This window comes from Anguilla rostrata, chromosome 1 (genome assembly GCF_018555375.3).
Source record: "Anguilla rostrata isolate EN2019 chromosome 1, ASM1855537v3, whole genome shotgun sequence".
Taxonomy (NCBI): domain Eukaryota; kingdom Metazoa; phylum Chordata; class Actinopteri; order Anguilliformes; family Anguillidae; genus Anguilla; species Anguilla rostrata.
Genome location: NC_057933.1, coordinates 19869165 through 19884655, shown reverse-complemented (window position 1 = coordinate 19884655; position 15491 = coordinate 19869165). Strand labels below are relative to the sequence as shown.

Genomic DNA, 15491 nt, shown 5'->3' with positions numbered 1-15491 from the left:
AGCCTTTAACTATAAATGGAGATAGAAAACCTTTGTCAGTCAGAGAATCACAGAGACTCAGAGTTCATGTCTATTCTTTCCATCCGCATGAATAAACAATGCATCGCTAACCAACCACCAACCAAAATTAAGTGTGGATTCTTTTTTCCATGACAGCAGCATATAATTGTGAATGCCATAGCATCATCCAGGGAGGGAGGGATTTCACTTGGCAGGACATGCATGTCTATTGTATGTCAGTGATCACCATTTATTAATTGGAAACCCACAGACTGTCTTGACAAGCAGTGTACAAACTATCCTCCTCTGACTCTGTTTGTGAGCTTAACAGGTGGACTCCAGAGTGAAGACGACACTCTGTGGGGCGACATAGCTCAAGAGGTAAGAGCGGTTGTCTGGCAGTCGGAGGGTTGTCGGTTTGATCCCCCGCCCTGCGTGTGTTGAAGTGTCCCTGAGCAAGACACCTAACCCCTAATTGCTCCCAGCGAGCTGATTGGTACCTTGCATGGCAGCCTTTCACCGTGTGTGTGTGAATGGGTGAATGAGAGGCATCAATTGTAAAGCTCTTTGGATAAAAGCGCTATATAAATGCAGTCCATTTACCATTTGAAGAGAAGTAGCAGCTGTAATCCCATTTTGAAGAGCATGCATCTACTGTTCTGAATCGACAAGAGGAGGTTACAGCAATAAGCACAAAAACAACTTTGCATTTGGAATTTGGCAAAATATGCCTAAAATACAAAATAAATGATACGTTTCATCATTGATTCTCATTTCTTCCCATGTTCATTGGTGTAGCACTTGGTTTCCTGGGCCATCTTGGAGCCACCAGGACAGGGTGATTTTTATTTACATTTTTAACCCATTTTTAGTTCTTTTCTATTTAGTTTTCCTTTCCATTTCAGTTTAGTTTATGGCCACTTTTATTTTAGTTTTAGGATACCCATTTCTATTTGGTTTCAATATTATTATTATTAGTTTTATTTTTGATTTTAGTGTTTAATTTTTAAAAAAAACCCTGCTTTGGCCTGCACCACTTTTCCCCTGAAGCACCAATAGCCTACTTGTGATATTATTCTGTTCTGTGCAAAAACATGAAGGTCTCAACAGATTTAACATGAATGGTTTGTATTGACTCCAAACTAAATTTATTCAATTTATTAATCCATTCATTTTATGGTGGTTGGCAAACAACTTGCATTTACAGCCACCCACTGGTGTGGAGTGTGGACGGAGAAAAATCAATAATACCCTTATTTAACAAAACAAAAACAAAAAAATACTGCCTATCAAACCTAGAATTCTTCCTATCAAACCTGTTAAACTTAAATATTCGAACAGAAATATTAGACGTTTGTCACCTGCTGGTACAGTCAACAGTCTGTTTAAATGTATTTCTGCCCCTACTTCATGCAGATTGGCTCTTAATCTCACCCTCTGCCAGACATATTTAATGCAGCTGCATAGGTTACTGATTCTTGTTCCCACAATAAGAGCATCTCTAATTTACATGTTTATTCATCAGGAAAAGAGTACTGTACAGATCTGCGTGCCCTAACCTTAATCGAGTGATTACATTTCACCCCCTTCCTGATCACCCCTCCAGGTCTAGTATTGCCAACCAAAGGACTGATCCTAAACAAATGGCAACCCTTACGACCCCTGATACATTCTCTTTGCCAACTATGTTAAATTTTACTTTAAATTACTCCTTTAACCTCTGCTTTTTACATTTTTTTGCATCTATCTGTATATGGACTTTAATGCCCTTTTAGGCATTTTATCTGCTTCCTCATTCTGAGAACTCCAATATGAGCAGGTATCCGTGCAAAACTAACAACTAGACCTAATCTTTGGATTCTAATTCAAATTGGTCCCAAATTACTTTCTCTTTTACGAGCACCAGGCACTCGAGAGCTTGTGGTTGGCTGAATATTTAAAGTATTTCTACGCATCAAGCGCATCTCATCGTTAACGTCATCTTTATGCGCGACCAGGCTTTTTTCTGTTTTCCTTTTTGGTCCAAGCTACTTCACATGAGCCGGAAGTGTGGTGTTGATTTATCTATGGAGGTAAGTAGCTCCAAAATTCATTATTGTGTCGCACCATTGCAGTAGTTGATTAAAACGAATACAGAATATATTTCTGCCTATATAAAATAGGACAACATTACTGGGGCTGTTTCGTCTTGATCACGAAAGAAAATAAGTCTGGTTTGCTCTCCTATTTATTTGGTATTCATATATCCTCAGACTGATGTTATCGTAAACAGGGTAGTTAACGAGCACCAGTAAAGTGTCAAATCCATTTGGATATTTCGCAAGGGCTGTTTCTAGACAAATTACCCATCACATTAGGTGCATTACCAGTTAGATAGCTAGTCATCTGTGCGGCAACAGATAGCCCGTGGGCATTGTACTTCTGTACATGGCTCTTCGATTCGCAGTTGTGTAAGAAGCTAAACACGACGCGTGTTAATGGTTAGACAAGTGGCCTTTTAATGTCGTGTTTTGTTCTATCAGTGGGAAAAATGTTCTTCCTGAACGAGAGGCCCCATATATTAGCTAATGAATTAAGGCAATGGCACAGCTATCAAATGTAAAGATGTGTCCGTATGCATTGTGTTCAAGATAATGGAAGTAGACTGTAACCAAGGTGAATCAACAATACCCCCATTTGAAGAAGACTGTGTCGAGCTAGGAGACGTGAAGGATATGAGGCTGGAAGCCGAAGCCGTGGTCAACGACGTCCTGTTTGCAGTGGCTGAAATGTTCGTTTCCCAGAAGTTGGATAACGCCTTGGATGTGGCATACATAAACGTGGAGACAAGAGAGGGAAACCGCTATTGCCTAGAGCTCACTGAAGCGGGACTGAGGGTAAGGATTTTTTTTTTCAAAACTGTCACCTATTTAGCCACTGCAGTTTTTACCTGTTTGCCTATAATCAGAGCGTGTGGTTTCTGTCTGCAGGTGGTCGGCTATGCCTTTGACCAGGTGGACGACAGTTTGAGCACACAGTATCATGAGACTGTTTACTCCCTGCTTGACTCTCTCAGTCCGGGCTACAGAGAGGCTTTTGGGAATGCCCTGCTGCAGCGACTGGAGAGGTTGAAACAAAACGGACAGTAGTAGATCAGTCACGCAAATAGAAATAACAATTAGTGAAGCCATGGTTGTTGTTGAAGTGGGCCCTGGCTGTTAACTTGCCACGTGTAATTCAAGAAGCTTTTTCTGATTTCTGAAAGTTATGAAACATGTCAAATCGCTACATTCCTCCTTTGCGTTTAGTTTAACAAGGTTCTCTCTCCCAATCTTTTTGCAAAATTGATTAAAATTTTTTGTAGTGTTAGCCTGCATCCTAAAGTAGACATGCTTATTTCTTCTGAAATTTGAAACCATTGCAACAAAAAAGGATGGTTCAATGGATACCAGAAAAAAAGGACATGTACTTAATCAGAGAAAGACACCTCACAAGCAACAACCTTTCTTTACTTATTGTCTGCTAATTGTAGATTGCACTAAAATCTTGTTTAGGTTTTGAACTGTCTTGTGCCCTCTGCTTAAGTGCTTAGCATCTATCTAGATCACCTTAAACATTTTTACAGTGAAAATAGTGAGCAATTTGTTGGTGAAGATAATGCTATTTAGCATCAAACAGCCAAAGAGAAAGGGTTGGAAGCGCTTTGTAAAAGTAAAATAAGACGTCCCCTAAATATATCCTATGGGTTTACAACTGCCTTAAATATTGACCATGGTCATATTTACATTACTTTGGTCATATTAACATATTTGATCCTTCAATGTGTTTGCTTACATTGCAGTTTATATGAAATTATGTAGTCACATTTATGGAATAAGATTTGTGTTTTTAACAAAAAATGTGCAAGCTTGTTTCATTTCTACCATTTCCTTACTAAACATTTTGAACATGCATTATTCCAGCTACAGATGGATGTTTTATCTTAATTGGTATACGTCTGGGAAAGCTGATGAAATGTGATATATGTGGCGTTTCAAGGACTACTGTAGCCAGTTTTGGCAACTGAGTGATTCTGTACAAAACTAGACTGCTTTTGGCATGATCCTCTAATCTTCTGGAACATTGACACATTTCTCATGTTGAGGCAAATGTTATATTTGTACTGGAAATCATTTTAATATGATTAATATTAAGTAGTTGTTTTTTTGTTGCCATTTTTTTTTGCCTACCCAGGCATCCTTTAGAACTGCCTGCCTCGTGTTGGAAAAAGAAAGATTACTTGGTATCATTAAAGCTGTTTGCATGTACCATTATATGAGTTGCCTTTGAGATTTGTTGAGAATACATTTGAACATTAGAAAATTAATATCCAATACATATTAAATTTATCTTGGTATTATACAAACATATATTACAACAGAGTTCACCATGGATTCTCATAATAATATGAACAGGACATTCAAAATGGTTTTATAGAAGAATGACTGAGGTAGTATTTCATTTAGTAAAACACTGTTAACAAAATTCATTACAATTTTCAAAACTTTTTGGCACATTCTATGAAACTGCAACAATAAGATCTGAGTGGGAGTTCTATAATTTTATATAGGTATTAAGAGGAAATAAATATTTAGGCTGCTGGATTTACACAGTAGCAGCATCTCCCCGTCTATAAAAAACTGTGCTGCTGATTTAAGATTAGTTCAGAAGTACATCTTGTGAAATCTGGAAATAAATCATTCTGCCATCAATTTCTCTGTCAAACTTCACTCTCAATGAATGTATGATGGGCAGTCATTTTGTCCACTGATGGTCAAAATATTACATTTACAGCACACCAATTTTCTACATTCATTTCTCATCCTGGAAACATTTGCCCAAGGAACGTGTTTCAGACATGTCCATTCTTTCTAGGAGCCGGTATGCAAAACACAATACATATCAATGTACACTGAAATATGTTTATCCCCCGCCACCCAGCCTTCTGTCAGTGGAGGGATCCTTGAAATGAGATTAAACTATGCTTTAGTTTCCCCTTAAATAATGAGGAGTTATATTCCAGTGAAATCACTTCAAATGTTTTTTTTTTTTTTTTTAACCAAAATAGTGTTTCTGTTGCATGATATACTGACCACACCAATTATTCTGAAGGCAAGTGAGCACATGTAAAAATGTTTTTTTGGTAGAGTATTCCAATAACTTCATTCAACATTAAAACAGTTCTATTGCAACCAATCTTGTGACTCTCACTGCTTGAACATCTTGTTCATCAGTGTGCATGAATGCATGTCATCTGCTCAAATTAAGATTAGAGATAATAGACATCATTCATTCAGGAAAAAGTATCAGATTTGAGGTGTTCATGTTGGCATCTATACAGAACTTCAGATTTAAAAAAGGGCAGCAATGTAAATTTATAATTTTTTTAACAACCAAAACTGATATGGACCACATCCAGTAATATGGCAAAGTTTTCAGACCAAATCTTAATTTGCCATGGTATATGCCAGTAGAGCAGGGCCCCCCCTTTTCATAAAGCAGGATTGCAGAGTTAGCGGAATGACTGCACAGAGCAAAACCTGGAACCCTTCCAAATCGGGAACATGGACTGAAGTAAAAAGAGCTGTTCCAGGTTTTACTGAGTGCAGTTTTCCCAGCCACCTCTGTAATCCTTTGTGAAATACCCCCAAGGGTTGTCCAATCTTATCCGAAAAGAGCCGATGCAGTGCTGGGTTAAAACAAACATGAGCCCACAACACCAGATTCAACCAAGTAACTAATCATAGTATTCAATCAAGACCTTGAAAAGTAGAATCAGGTGTGTTAGTGCTGGCCACCTCTACAGTAGAGAATAAAGCATAAGCACAGGTGTAAAATCCAGGTTCAGGAATTAGAAGTCAACACCAGTATTTTTGTTTTAATCACCTGGATCTGTTCATCAGCACACCTGAGCCAGGGTGTAGAATTAATTAAATCAGTTGGCCAAGTTCATGTGTAGAAGAAACACATGGCAGGACGTGTTTATACTTTCTGACCCCTGGACTTTCCACCTCTAAGCATAAGTGCATGCCATCTTTGATTTACCATTTTCTTTACTGTCAAAGAGGGTACCTTGTCGCATTTCGGTGACAAGGTCTGCATTAGAGGAAACGCACATGGACAAAAGAAATTTTAATAAGTGATAAGACTCACCTGCAGGTTCCACCTTCAGTTTACTTTTTGAAGTAATCAAGCAAACATTCTTTATTATTATAGTTTATTAAATCTGCAGTTAAAATAGTTTGCATTAATACTGGAAAGTATTGTACAATGAATGCCCCCAAAATTAATTTACAGTGATTGGCTATGCAGCAATTAAAATAGGCCATTAACAGTTTTATTTAGAAAAATAACACAGTTGAGTTGTATTGCTAACTGAAGAGCAACAGCTTTATATTTTTAAAAAAAACTTTTGTATTATTGTGATCAGTGATACTCTACTGCAGCAACAGAATTAAAAATTAAGAACACTTCTTTAGTCAGGACAAAGAACATACTCTGGACTACTAAAGGTGCAATCAGGCTCCAATTGCCCCATGATAAACTACAATGTTGTGCTGTTAATCTTAGACTTCCTTTCTAAAAATCAAAACTGTTCTTCATAGGAAGAAAAAAAAAAAAAAAAACTAAGTTGCCACACGTCAATGAACAATCGCATGATTGATGAATCAAGGTTTCCATCCGATTTAACTAGCGACTGAATGAGCACTCAATCATTTGATAGACACATAAAAGCAAAGTTTTTAGCATCGCAAGTCGCAACAAACAGTCCTTACTTCCTCACTTGATCGAGACTGGATGAGGCGTTTTTACATTGAATGGGCTGTCCCGAATGAGAGAACTAACCAATCATAGCCAGTTTTCTTTTGCAGCATGGACAACTCTGGGATTGATGACGTAAGACTGGCAGCTATTCAAGCCAATTGTTTAATTGCCCAAGAAGTAATTAAAATCAATAGAAAGGCAACAGGTCATTTTCTGACAAGACACATCTATGACCTCTGCATAGTATTTCCCTCTTTTAGTGCAGAAAGACAATGTCCCTCAGCTTGTGATTTGGACTGGGAACTTTATGCAGAATAAGTCTTTGCCCAAGTCATCCATCAGTTCCCACTCCACGAGCAGCTTGATCTAAAAAAAAAAAAAAAATAACAGGGACAGTTTAGTCAATGTAACAAATGGTAAACTAACCTTTGTGACTATTGATATAAACAGGAAGAGCTGCGCTACTGCACTTTTTAAACGATTACAGGAAGTGAAACAAGACCAAATGATCTCACTTTTGTTCCCGTTCTGATAACAAGCAACTTCAGCTGCACACAAATTATACTTACTGAAGGGTAAGTAGACTTGACTGGCAGCTGATTGACATAGCTGTAGGTTTTCGCTTTCTGAATGGGGCAGACAACCCCTGACGTACAGCCGTCATCATTAGGGATGGAAAAAGGAACCGGAATACCAGCGATCACTCCATGGACCACTGCTTTACTGGTCTGGCTTGCATCATCTACAGCAATTGCACACAAGTATTAGAGGCTTCACAGCAGCACATTCCCTTTGAAAAAATAATGCTACGTAACCCTTTGAATAAACTGGAGATGGTAAACGGCCTTACCGCTGAGGAAAGTCACATTAACGGCGTAGGATTGTCCTCTCTTGAGCTCACAAGGTTGTTTTGGACATGGGCTTACTTCGACCGAGGAGACTTTCGCAACAGCAGACCCTGGCAAGAGGAAACCATGCTTGAAGAATATACCAAAATGCTGTAAATACTTATGAAACACTGCAGCAATAACTATCCAAACTCCAATTGATGCCAAAGCAAACAGGCAGAGTGGCTCATACAAACATTCCATTTCACTTTTCAGAAAGAAACCAGAGTTATATTCACATCTGGAGTCTTAATTTTAAGACCACTGCGATGAAATAAATCACTTTATAGGTTCTCCAATGATGGGACAGGAACAATCCACAAGGCAATAAACCAAGTGGAAAAGATAGGCTGAAAAGTTTATAATCTTTGATTTAGAGAGCAAACTGGACTGCACAAATTAGTTTTGTTTTTTTTAAATAAATGGAGGAAGTGGGTTAATATGGGGGGGGGGGGGGGGGATGTGTGAATACAGCCCATGTGACAGAACTTCCTGACCAAAGTGTCAAACCAGGGGTTTTGTTTCATGTGATGTAGCCTCATTTGGTCATTTAACAAGTCTATATGGAGAGGTGCCCCTGGTCTTGCAGATTTGAGAATAAACTCAGGTGACTCGTTAAAGTAAAATTGACTCAACCGCTGAACCACTGTAGCTTTACTTACCACAATCGACATACTTGACGGGCTCGGCATACGTGAGCACGAAGAGGGAGAGGCAGATGGAGACGACACGAATTTCCATTTTATCGGTGAAGCTGGCTTCAAAGAGAAAGGGATATTTTAATAATTCTAGCTAGCAAGCTTTTAAAAACGAAATATTATCGCCGGTCACGTATATACATATAACCACCCATGTACGATTTCCACACGTCAATGAACAATCGCATGATTGATGAATCACGGTTTCCGTCCGATTTAACTAGCGACTGAATGAGCAGTCAACAATCATTTGATAGACACATCAAAGCAAAGTTTTTATCCGCTTTAAGTAGTTATTGAATTAGCTCAAATTGATAAAAAAAATCCGCAGGTATCAGCTTCCCAACCACAACTTCCATATAAAAAAAACTTGAAACTTATGCAGAATTAATAACATGACTTTAACGTTAGACTACTTGAAAATCCTAAACCCACACCCTTGAATTTAAATAAAGTGCCTCAAAATAGCCCACATACGCGTTTACGGCTTTCCCTAAATAATTAAAAGGCATTTAACCGAACACCAATTAGCAAAACAAAGGTGGAAGTTAAGCGTTTAATTTTCTGTACCGTTTGTACTAACCTGTTCGTTGTATCCTCGCAAGTCCCAACAAACACTCCTTACTTCCTCACTTGATCACGAGACTGGATGAGGCGTTTTTACATTGAATGGGCTGTCCCGAACGAGAGAACTAACCAATCATAGCCATTGTTATTTCTTTTTCAGCATAGACAACTCTGGGATTGACGACATAAGACTGGCAGCTTCTCAAGCCAATTGTTTATTAGCTAGCTATCTACGTCATCGGAGTCAAGTTAGTTGCGTAGGGGTCGTCGATGATTGTTATGGAAGATGTCATTAATTCGAGGAGCTATGTTCAATTTAGCAAGAACGTCCCGTTGTCTCGGAAGGTAAATAAAATCGCTATTTGTTGGGATTTCCCAAAATGACCAGACTAAATAGAAGATATTATATGGAAAATGCTTCCATTAGACTAAGCAATTCCTTCTGAAAGTTGACCGATGGTTAAGGTAGCTAACTTAACTAGGATGTAAATACCAGTGTATGTAGGCTTGCTGGGTAGCTAGCAAACATAGTCGAGGCAACCTTGTGATCAACCTTCTTTGCTAGCTTGATATCCATTGTCGTATTGATCATAGTCCAAAGATACTAAAGATACTTGGAGAAAAAGCACCCCAAGATATGAAAGCTAGGTAAAGTAGCGGTTGCTCGCTAGCGTGTCTGACGTAATCAACATTAACCTTGCACTGCCTTAGCTTTCTTTTATTTTTCTAGCGTTTTCAAATATTAATTGAGGCATTAAAGCAATGTCATACATGCATGGCTTTTAACAGAATAAGAATGAATACTTGTAGGAGGAAATCGTTAATGAGTTTAATGACTATTCTGTTAATGTAGGCCCAAATTTGGCAAAGAAAATTAACCTTCCTACAGATGAAGACAATGATTTCGATTTTGCATTTGACAACATCAATTCAATGTTCCTTGTTGGAGTTTGTGAAAGCGATGTGTTAGAAGTTTAAGAATAAAAAATCCACTGATGGTAATTTTATTGATATGTCACTGCTAAAAGAAGTAATTGACTGTGTACTCAAGCCATAGCCTATAGCCTACTTATATATGTAATCAATCCTTTCAAACAGGTATTTTTCCTAATAAAATGAAAATGACTAAGGTGGTTCCAATCTACAAAAATGGTGACAAACATATTGCATCAAATTACAGTAGACCTGTGTCTTTGCTACCTCAATTTTCTAAAATACTTGAAAAATTATTTGTAAATAGACTTGATGACTTTATTGAGAAATATGAGTTATTGAGTGACCATCAATATGGGTTTAGGGGTAATCGATTGACATCTTTAGTGGTGATGGATCTTATAGAATATATTGCAACTGCAGTAGAAAAGAAACAAAACACTGTAGGTGTATTTATTGATTTACGTAAAGCATTTGACACAATCGATCATTCCTTACTTCTGCAGAAATTGGAACGCTATGGCATAAGAGGTGTCACACAGCACTGGTTAAGAAGTGATTTAAATAATAGGTTTCAATATGTAAAAATTAATAATACTGAATCATATTCTAGAAGAGTAACCTGGTGTTCCACAAGGTTCGGTCTTGGAACCTAAGTCATTTATACTTTATTTAAATGACATTTGTACAGTATCTAATACGTTGAAATTTGTTACTTTTGCTGATGATAAAAACTTATTTTATTCAGGGGAGGACATGAAAGAGTTATTGAAAACAGTAGAAAGGGAATTGATAATGTTAAAAAAATGGTTTGATACTAATAAGTTATCACTAAATGAAAATAAAACAAAATATATGGTGTTTGGTGGTTTAAGGGATAATTGTGAAATAAAAATGGATTTAAATGGAGTTGAAATTGAAAGAGTATATGAAACAAAATTCTTGGGAGTGATTATTCTTATTCTGTTAAAAGCCATGCATGTATGAAATTGTAGTGAATGAACTAGCTGGGTATCAGTAATACCTACTGCATATTTTAAGTGGTTAACAGAAATCGGTAACGATGCATGTAGCTTCCACTTAACTCCAATAATGCGTTATACTTTCTTATATTCACAGGGTGTGTTCTCCGATGATGGTGCTTAGTCCAAGCCAATCTGTGTTGGCACGAGGCACCCAGTATCCGCAGCAGTTTATATCTTCAGAACCTCTGCGCTGGAGCAGCTCCTCGGTTCAAGAGAAGTCAGCGGAAATCAACACATCCCAAGATAAAGTACTGCTCAGTGAATCGTGTGTGAAGGTCGGTACTGTGTATCACACATCCCAGCATACTTTGATGTATCTCGGTATTTGTTTTATAATATTTTTCATTTGTAATATCAGGCCTTTTATAAGTAACTGTCAGTGGTTTAGACAGAATACAATGTATTTAGCACAATACAATGAAATATATTTTATTTCCTGTTATTTTATCTTTCTGCACCTAGTATGATTTTGATCTTGTTGTACAATGAACCTAAGAGGATTTATTTCAGTATTTATTTCAATAACTGCTTGAACTGGATTTTTTAAAAATCCCTTTTTTTTTTTTTACTCCAATCAAAAGTTTCTATATTTTGGGATTATATGATCATCTGACTGGGCCCTAAGCCTTTTCTGAAGATGTACAATGTCACGTTACCTGAAATGTGCTAACAATGGAGCCATTTTGCTGTATGTTACAGTGCGGGTCTGAAATGATTTCATTTAGAGTATGGCGTTATCTAACTTAGAAGGGCCGCGCAAATAATTTGTCTTAACACCTACCTATCTTTTCCCACAAAGTTCTGACAAAGCGAGAAGAATGGATGCATGATAAAATGGGAATTATTATTTGGTATATCCTCAGCATATGTTTGTTTAGCAGAGAGTTGTGGACACCTGATAATCACCAAGACAAGAAACTCAACAGCTTCCATCTCGGCTGCATACTGTACGGTGCATCCTTAACATCTGGGATTGACCTCAACAACTGTGAAGCCAGTGATAGGGGAAATGGTAGCAGACATTGCAGTCAGGCTAGAACCTTCATGACTGGCAATGGTTCTTAAAATTGTACACCAGTTGCTAGTGACACAAGGCCCGCTTGGGCTAAGCTTTCCCCCAGATACCTCAACAGCATCTTCCCGCAGCCTATCACCATCTCTCATAGGCAAAGAGATGATGACAAGGATAATGTGATTTATTAACAGTTCATTGTAGTGCATTTATGACCAGCAAGTCTTGTGTGATGTTGCTTGATTTTGCAGAGGCTGCAAGAAATCATGGAGAAAGGAGAGTACCTGAGAATACAGGTGGAAGGTGGAGGCTGCTCTGGGTTCCAGTACAAGTTTTTAGTCGAGAAAGTGATAAGTGAGGATGATAGGTAATTATGCTGTTTTATTTTCTCCTATCATCCCTGCCATATCTGTGCCTAATTTACACTCTTAGAATAACAGAATTTAAATGTAGGAAGGCATCCTTATTGAGATGCTTGTTAAGACCCCAAGTGGGATACTGTGGTTGTATTTTTTGTGTGAAGTACTTGAACTACATTTCAAGATTATATTAAATTGTATGAATGGATAATATGCATTTAAAATGGTCATTTAAATGGATTGTGCTGTTATTTCAGTCATTTGGGTGAATACCAGAGGTGTGTAGAGCTGAGCAATTCAGTAACTACATTCAGGAAAGGTTCACACTAAATATTCTTAGTTAAGATGAGGCTAAAAGACCGGAACATTTTGGCATACTGCCTTCATCAGTGAAATGGTGATGTAATGTTGATGGTAGGCTTATATTATAGCAACTACCAATCAGAGCCTCTATTTGAAGGTGGGCTAAACAGAAGTGCATAAATAGATAATGTGTACATTTAGAATAGTGTAAATAACCTGGATAAGGGTATTTGCTTAAGAAAAAGTAGGTGTTAAATCTTGTGAATGGCTATTTATGGTAATTTACATTCATCCATAATATTAAATGCAGATGATTGGAGAATTTCCCAGCGCTTTAGTTATTGTTATATATCCAGTTGTTTTGTACTGCTCTACTATTCCCCCTTACACCCCTCCATTTTCCTACCTGGTGTAGTGTAGCCTTGGTGTAGTATAGCCTTAGTGTAGTGTAGCTGATGGTTGGGGAAATGAGCTTGTAACTGAGAGGCTGTACATTCATTTCCCTGGTAGGGCACTGCCATTGTACCCCTAAGCAAGGTACTCACTATTTAACTTCAGCAAAATATCCAGCTGTAGAAATGGGTGGTATATAAATTGCGTTAAGTCAGTCTGGTAAATGCTGGGAATGTAATATAATATACACTTTTTGTACCCTCTGTTTGTCCCTCCCAGGGTGTTTGAGCAGGATGGCGTTGGAGTCATTGTGGATCAGGATAGTTTGGAGTTTGTGAAAGGGTCCACACTGGACTACACCGCGGAGCTAATCCGCTCCTCCTTTCACGTTGTCCGCAACCCCCAGGCTGAACATGGCTGCTCCTGCGGCACCTCTTTCTCCATCAAGGTGTGAGGGTTTTGGGCTTCTCTTCCCCTACTCTGTCAACGACCTGTCTGCGTTCATCAGTAGAACTTTTCAAGATATGCACTTATGCAGAGGTCTAGGACATAGGTCATTCTCTCCTGCCCTGTGTGAAACTTGAATATGCTATATTGTAACATTTCTACCCAAAGATGTTGTGATTAAGCATACCAGACCTGGGTTCAACTAATGGTCATAAGTTGTTTTCCTTGTGAAGTGGCTGCTGGTTTCTAAGGAATTCGTCAATTTCAAGTGATAATGGCCTGAATAGCATATCATTTAATCTTCTGTCCAAGCAGTGACTTCAGTAATAATTAAGGCCTAAAAATCTGGTTCAACATTCAAGGATGGGAGATTAAAGTAAGTATAACTCCATATACTGACATTGATCCAGTCTCTATTCAAAGAAATATAAATTTAATGTTAACCACTGGATGCCTGTACACATTTTTTGTAATACTGCAATTTCAGTGGACTGTTACTGTTCTCATATAAAATGACAGGTGACACGTTTGACTCTACTGATGGTATGATTGTGCAATATTGTGCAAGGATGTAAATAGACTGTATTGCTTTTCTCAAAGTAAATAAAAATATTGAAAGGAGTGGTAACCTGCCTGCTTACTCATCGGAAATGTAACGGCACTGTTGATTGAGCTGTACATTTGAAAGGAACAAATGTCCCACATTCACCACAATAAAGCATGTAAATAATCAGTAAAACTACAGAAAAGATCAATACAAAGAATTTACAAAATTTATTTTATTAATACTGGACCTGTAATATTCAGAAAATAATTTTATTGTAATCCTGGGAAGGATGACCTAGCTTGAACATGTGCCGTGCCACTCCTTACCGTGCGGTATCACCCTAAACAAGGTAGTTTCACTCAAAATGAAGATTTTCTTTCATATTGTTTTTTTCCTCCTTTTTTCCTTGTCCACAGACCTTGGTTTTTTTCTTAATTTGAAAAGGAAATGGAATTAAATCTGTCAAATATTTGTTAAAACTGAAAATAAATGTATGCTTTTAACCTAAGTATTACAAAAGTATGGTCTACCAGAAGGTCATGTCTTTCACTGCTTACAATCAGACACTGTGTTTTGTGCAATCCTAGATTTGTTCCTTTCCCTCATGTATTCGTACCTTTTGTGAGGTCATTTTGACAAAATGACCGTTTATCATAAAATGTTTCTTGCATTTCTTGCTGTGAGATGTTATTAAATGTAATTTTGTGCTATTTGTGAATATGAGCTGTCTTTTACTCTTTTCCCTGCATCTGGGTGGGTCTATGTTTGGAGCCGTCACCCCAAAATGTCCGTCGCCAGCTGTTACACATGGTGTATCTGTAATGGTATGGGCAGCCATCTCATGGGAGTTGCTGGAACTGATGATCACTCTGCATGGTTGTGTAACGGCCAAGGAGTGCACTGTTCCCTTAAACATTAAACACAAGGCCATAACTGTGTATTCAACATTGGGGGGACCAAATATGACCGAGGGTCTGAGGCGTGAGGGGGTATTTTAAAAAAAAAGAAGATTATTCTGATTTCTATTGAAAAACATTAATCTGATAACTATATTGTATCAGCCATACATAGTAACTACTATTTCAATTTCAGGACAGTAAGCTTAGGGTCAACGGGAATGTAGATAGCCTACTTGCAATTATAGCTCTTCTGTATATAATCTATCTTGAAATAAGCATGGCATCTGCATTACCTTAAAAATTTTATGTTTTGTAATGTGAAGACAAGCTATAGAGTCCATGGTTCAGTCAATAGTTTATTTACACACGTATCTACAGTACTTAAAGAAACTGTTGATTAAAAGATCATGACTTGCCAAAATAACAAAGGGAATGTCTAAATCCCTTGGCTTCTTAAAATTTGACTCAGGGATATGACATCATTCCCAGTTTAGATTGTTTGATTGTGTAACTTAAGGACAACAGACTTCATAGGCAGCTGAGCAAATTTGGCTGCAAGTATTGGCTATCTAAAGCAAAAATTCCAGGATCTTAGACGGCTGCCACAGAATAGCAAAATATAATAAAAACAGTTATTT

The 15491-nt window shown here is 37.7% G+C and overlaps 3 protein-coding genes across 3 annotated transcripts; 2 read left to right on the top strand and 1 right to left on the bottom strand.

Moving 5' to 3' along the window:
* The first annotated feature begins 1916 nt into the window (after positions 1-1916).
* Positions 1917-4292, top strand: gskip (gsk3b interacting protein). The gene is made up of 3 exons (XM_064328499.1): positions 1917-2072; positions 2631-2876; positions 2970-4292. Exons 1-3 carry the CDS (start codon positions 1986-1988, stop codon positions 3126-3128), a joined length of 492 nt encoding a protein of 163 aa, XP_064184569.1. The 5' UTR covers positions 1917-1985; the 3' UTR covers positions 3129-4292.
* Positions 4293-6424: 2132 nt separating this feature from the next.
* On the bottom strand, positions 6425-9077 carry LOC135251254 (NPC intracellular cholesterol transporter 2-like). The gene is made up of 5 exons (XM_064328512.1): positions 8952-9077; positions 8333-8428; positions 7634-7741; positions 7353-7525; positions 6425-7149 (listed from the first exon to the last, which is right to left on the bottom strand). Exons 2-5 carry the CDS (start codon positions 8409-8411, stop codon positions 7063-7065), a joined length of 447 nt encoding a protein of 148 aa, XP_064184582.1. The 5' UTR covers positions 8412-8428; positions 8952-9077; the 3' UTR covers positions 6425-7062.
* A 64-nt stretch (positions 9078-9141) lies between these two features.
* On the top strand, positions 9142-14664 carry isca2 (iron-sulfur cluster assembly 2). The gene is made up of 4 exons (XM_064328487.1): positions 9142-9280; positions 10988-11168; positions 12157-12272; positions 13240-14664. The coding sequence occupies exons 1-4, from the start codon at positions 9222-9224 to the stop codon at positions 13412-13414; spliced, it is 531 nt and encodes a 176-aa protein (XP_064184557.1). The 5' UTR covers positions 9142-9221; the 3' UTR covers positions 13415-14664.
* The last annotated feature ends 827 nt before the right edge of the window (positions 14665-15491 follow it).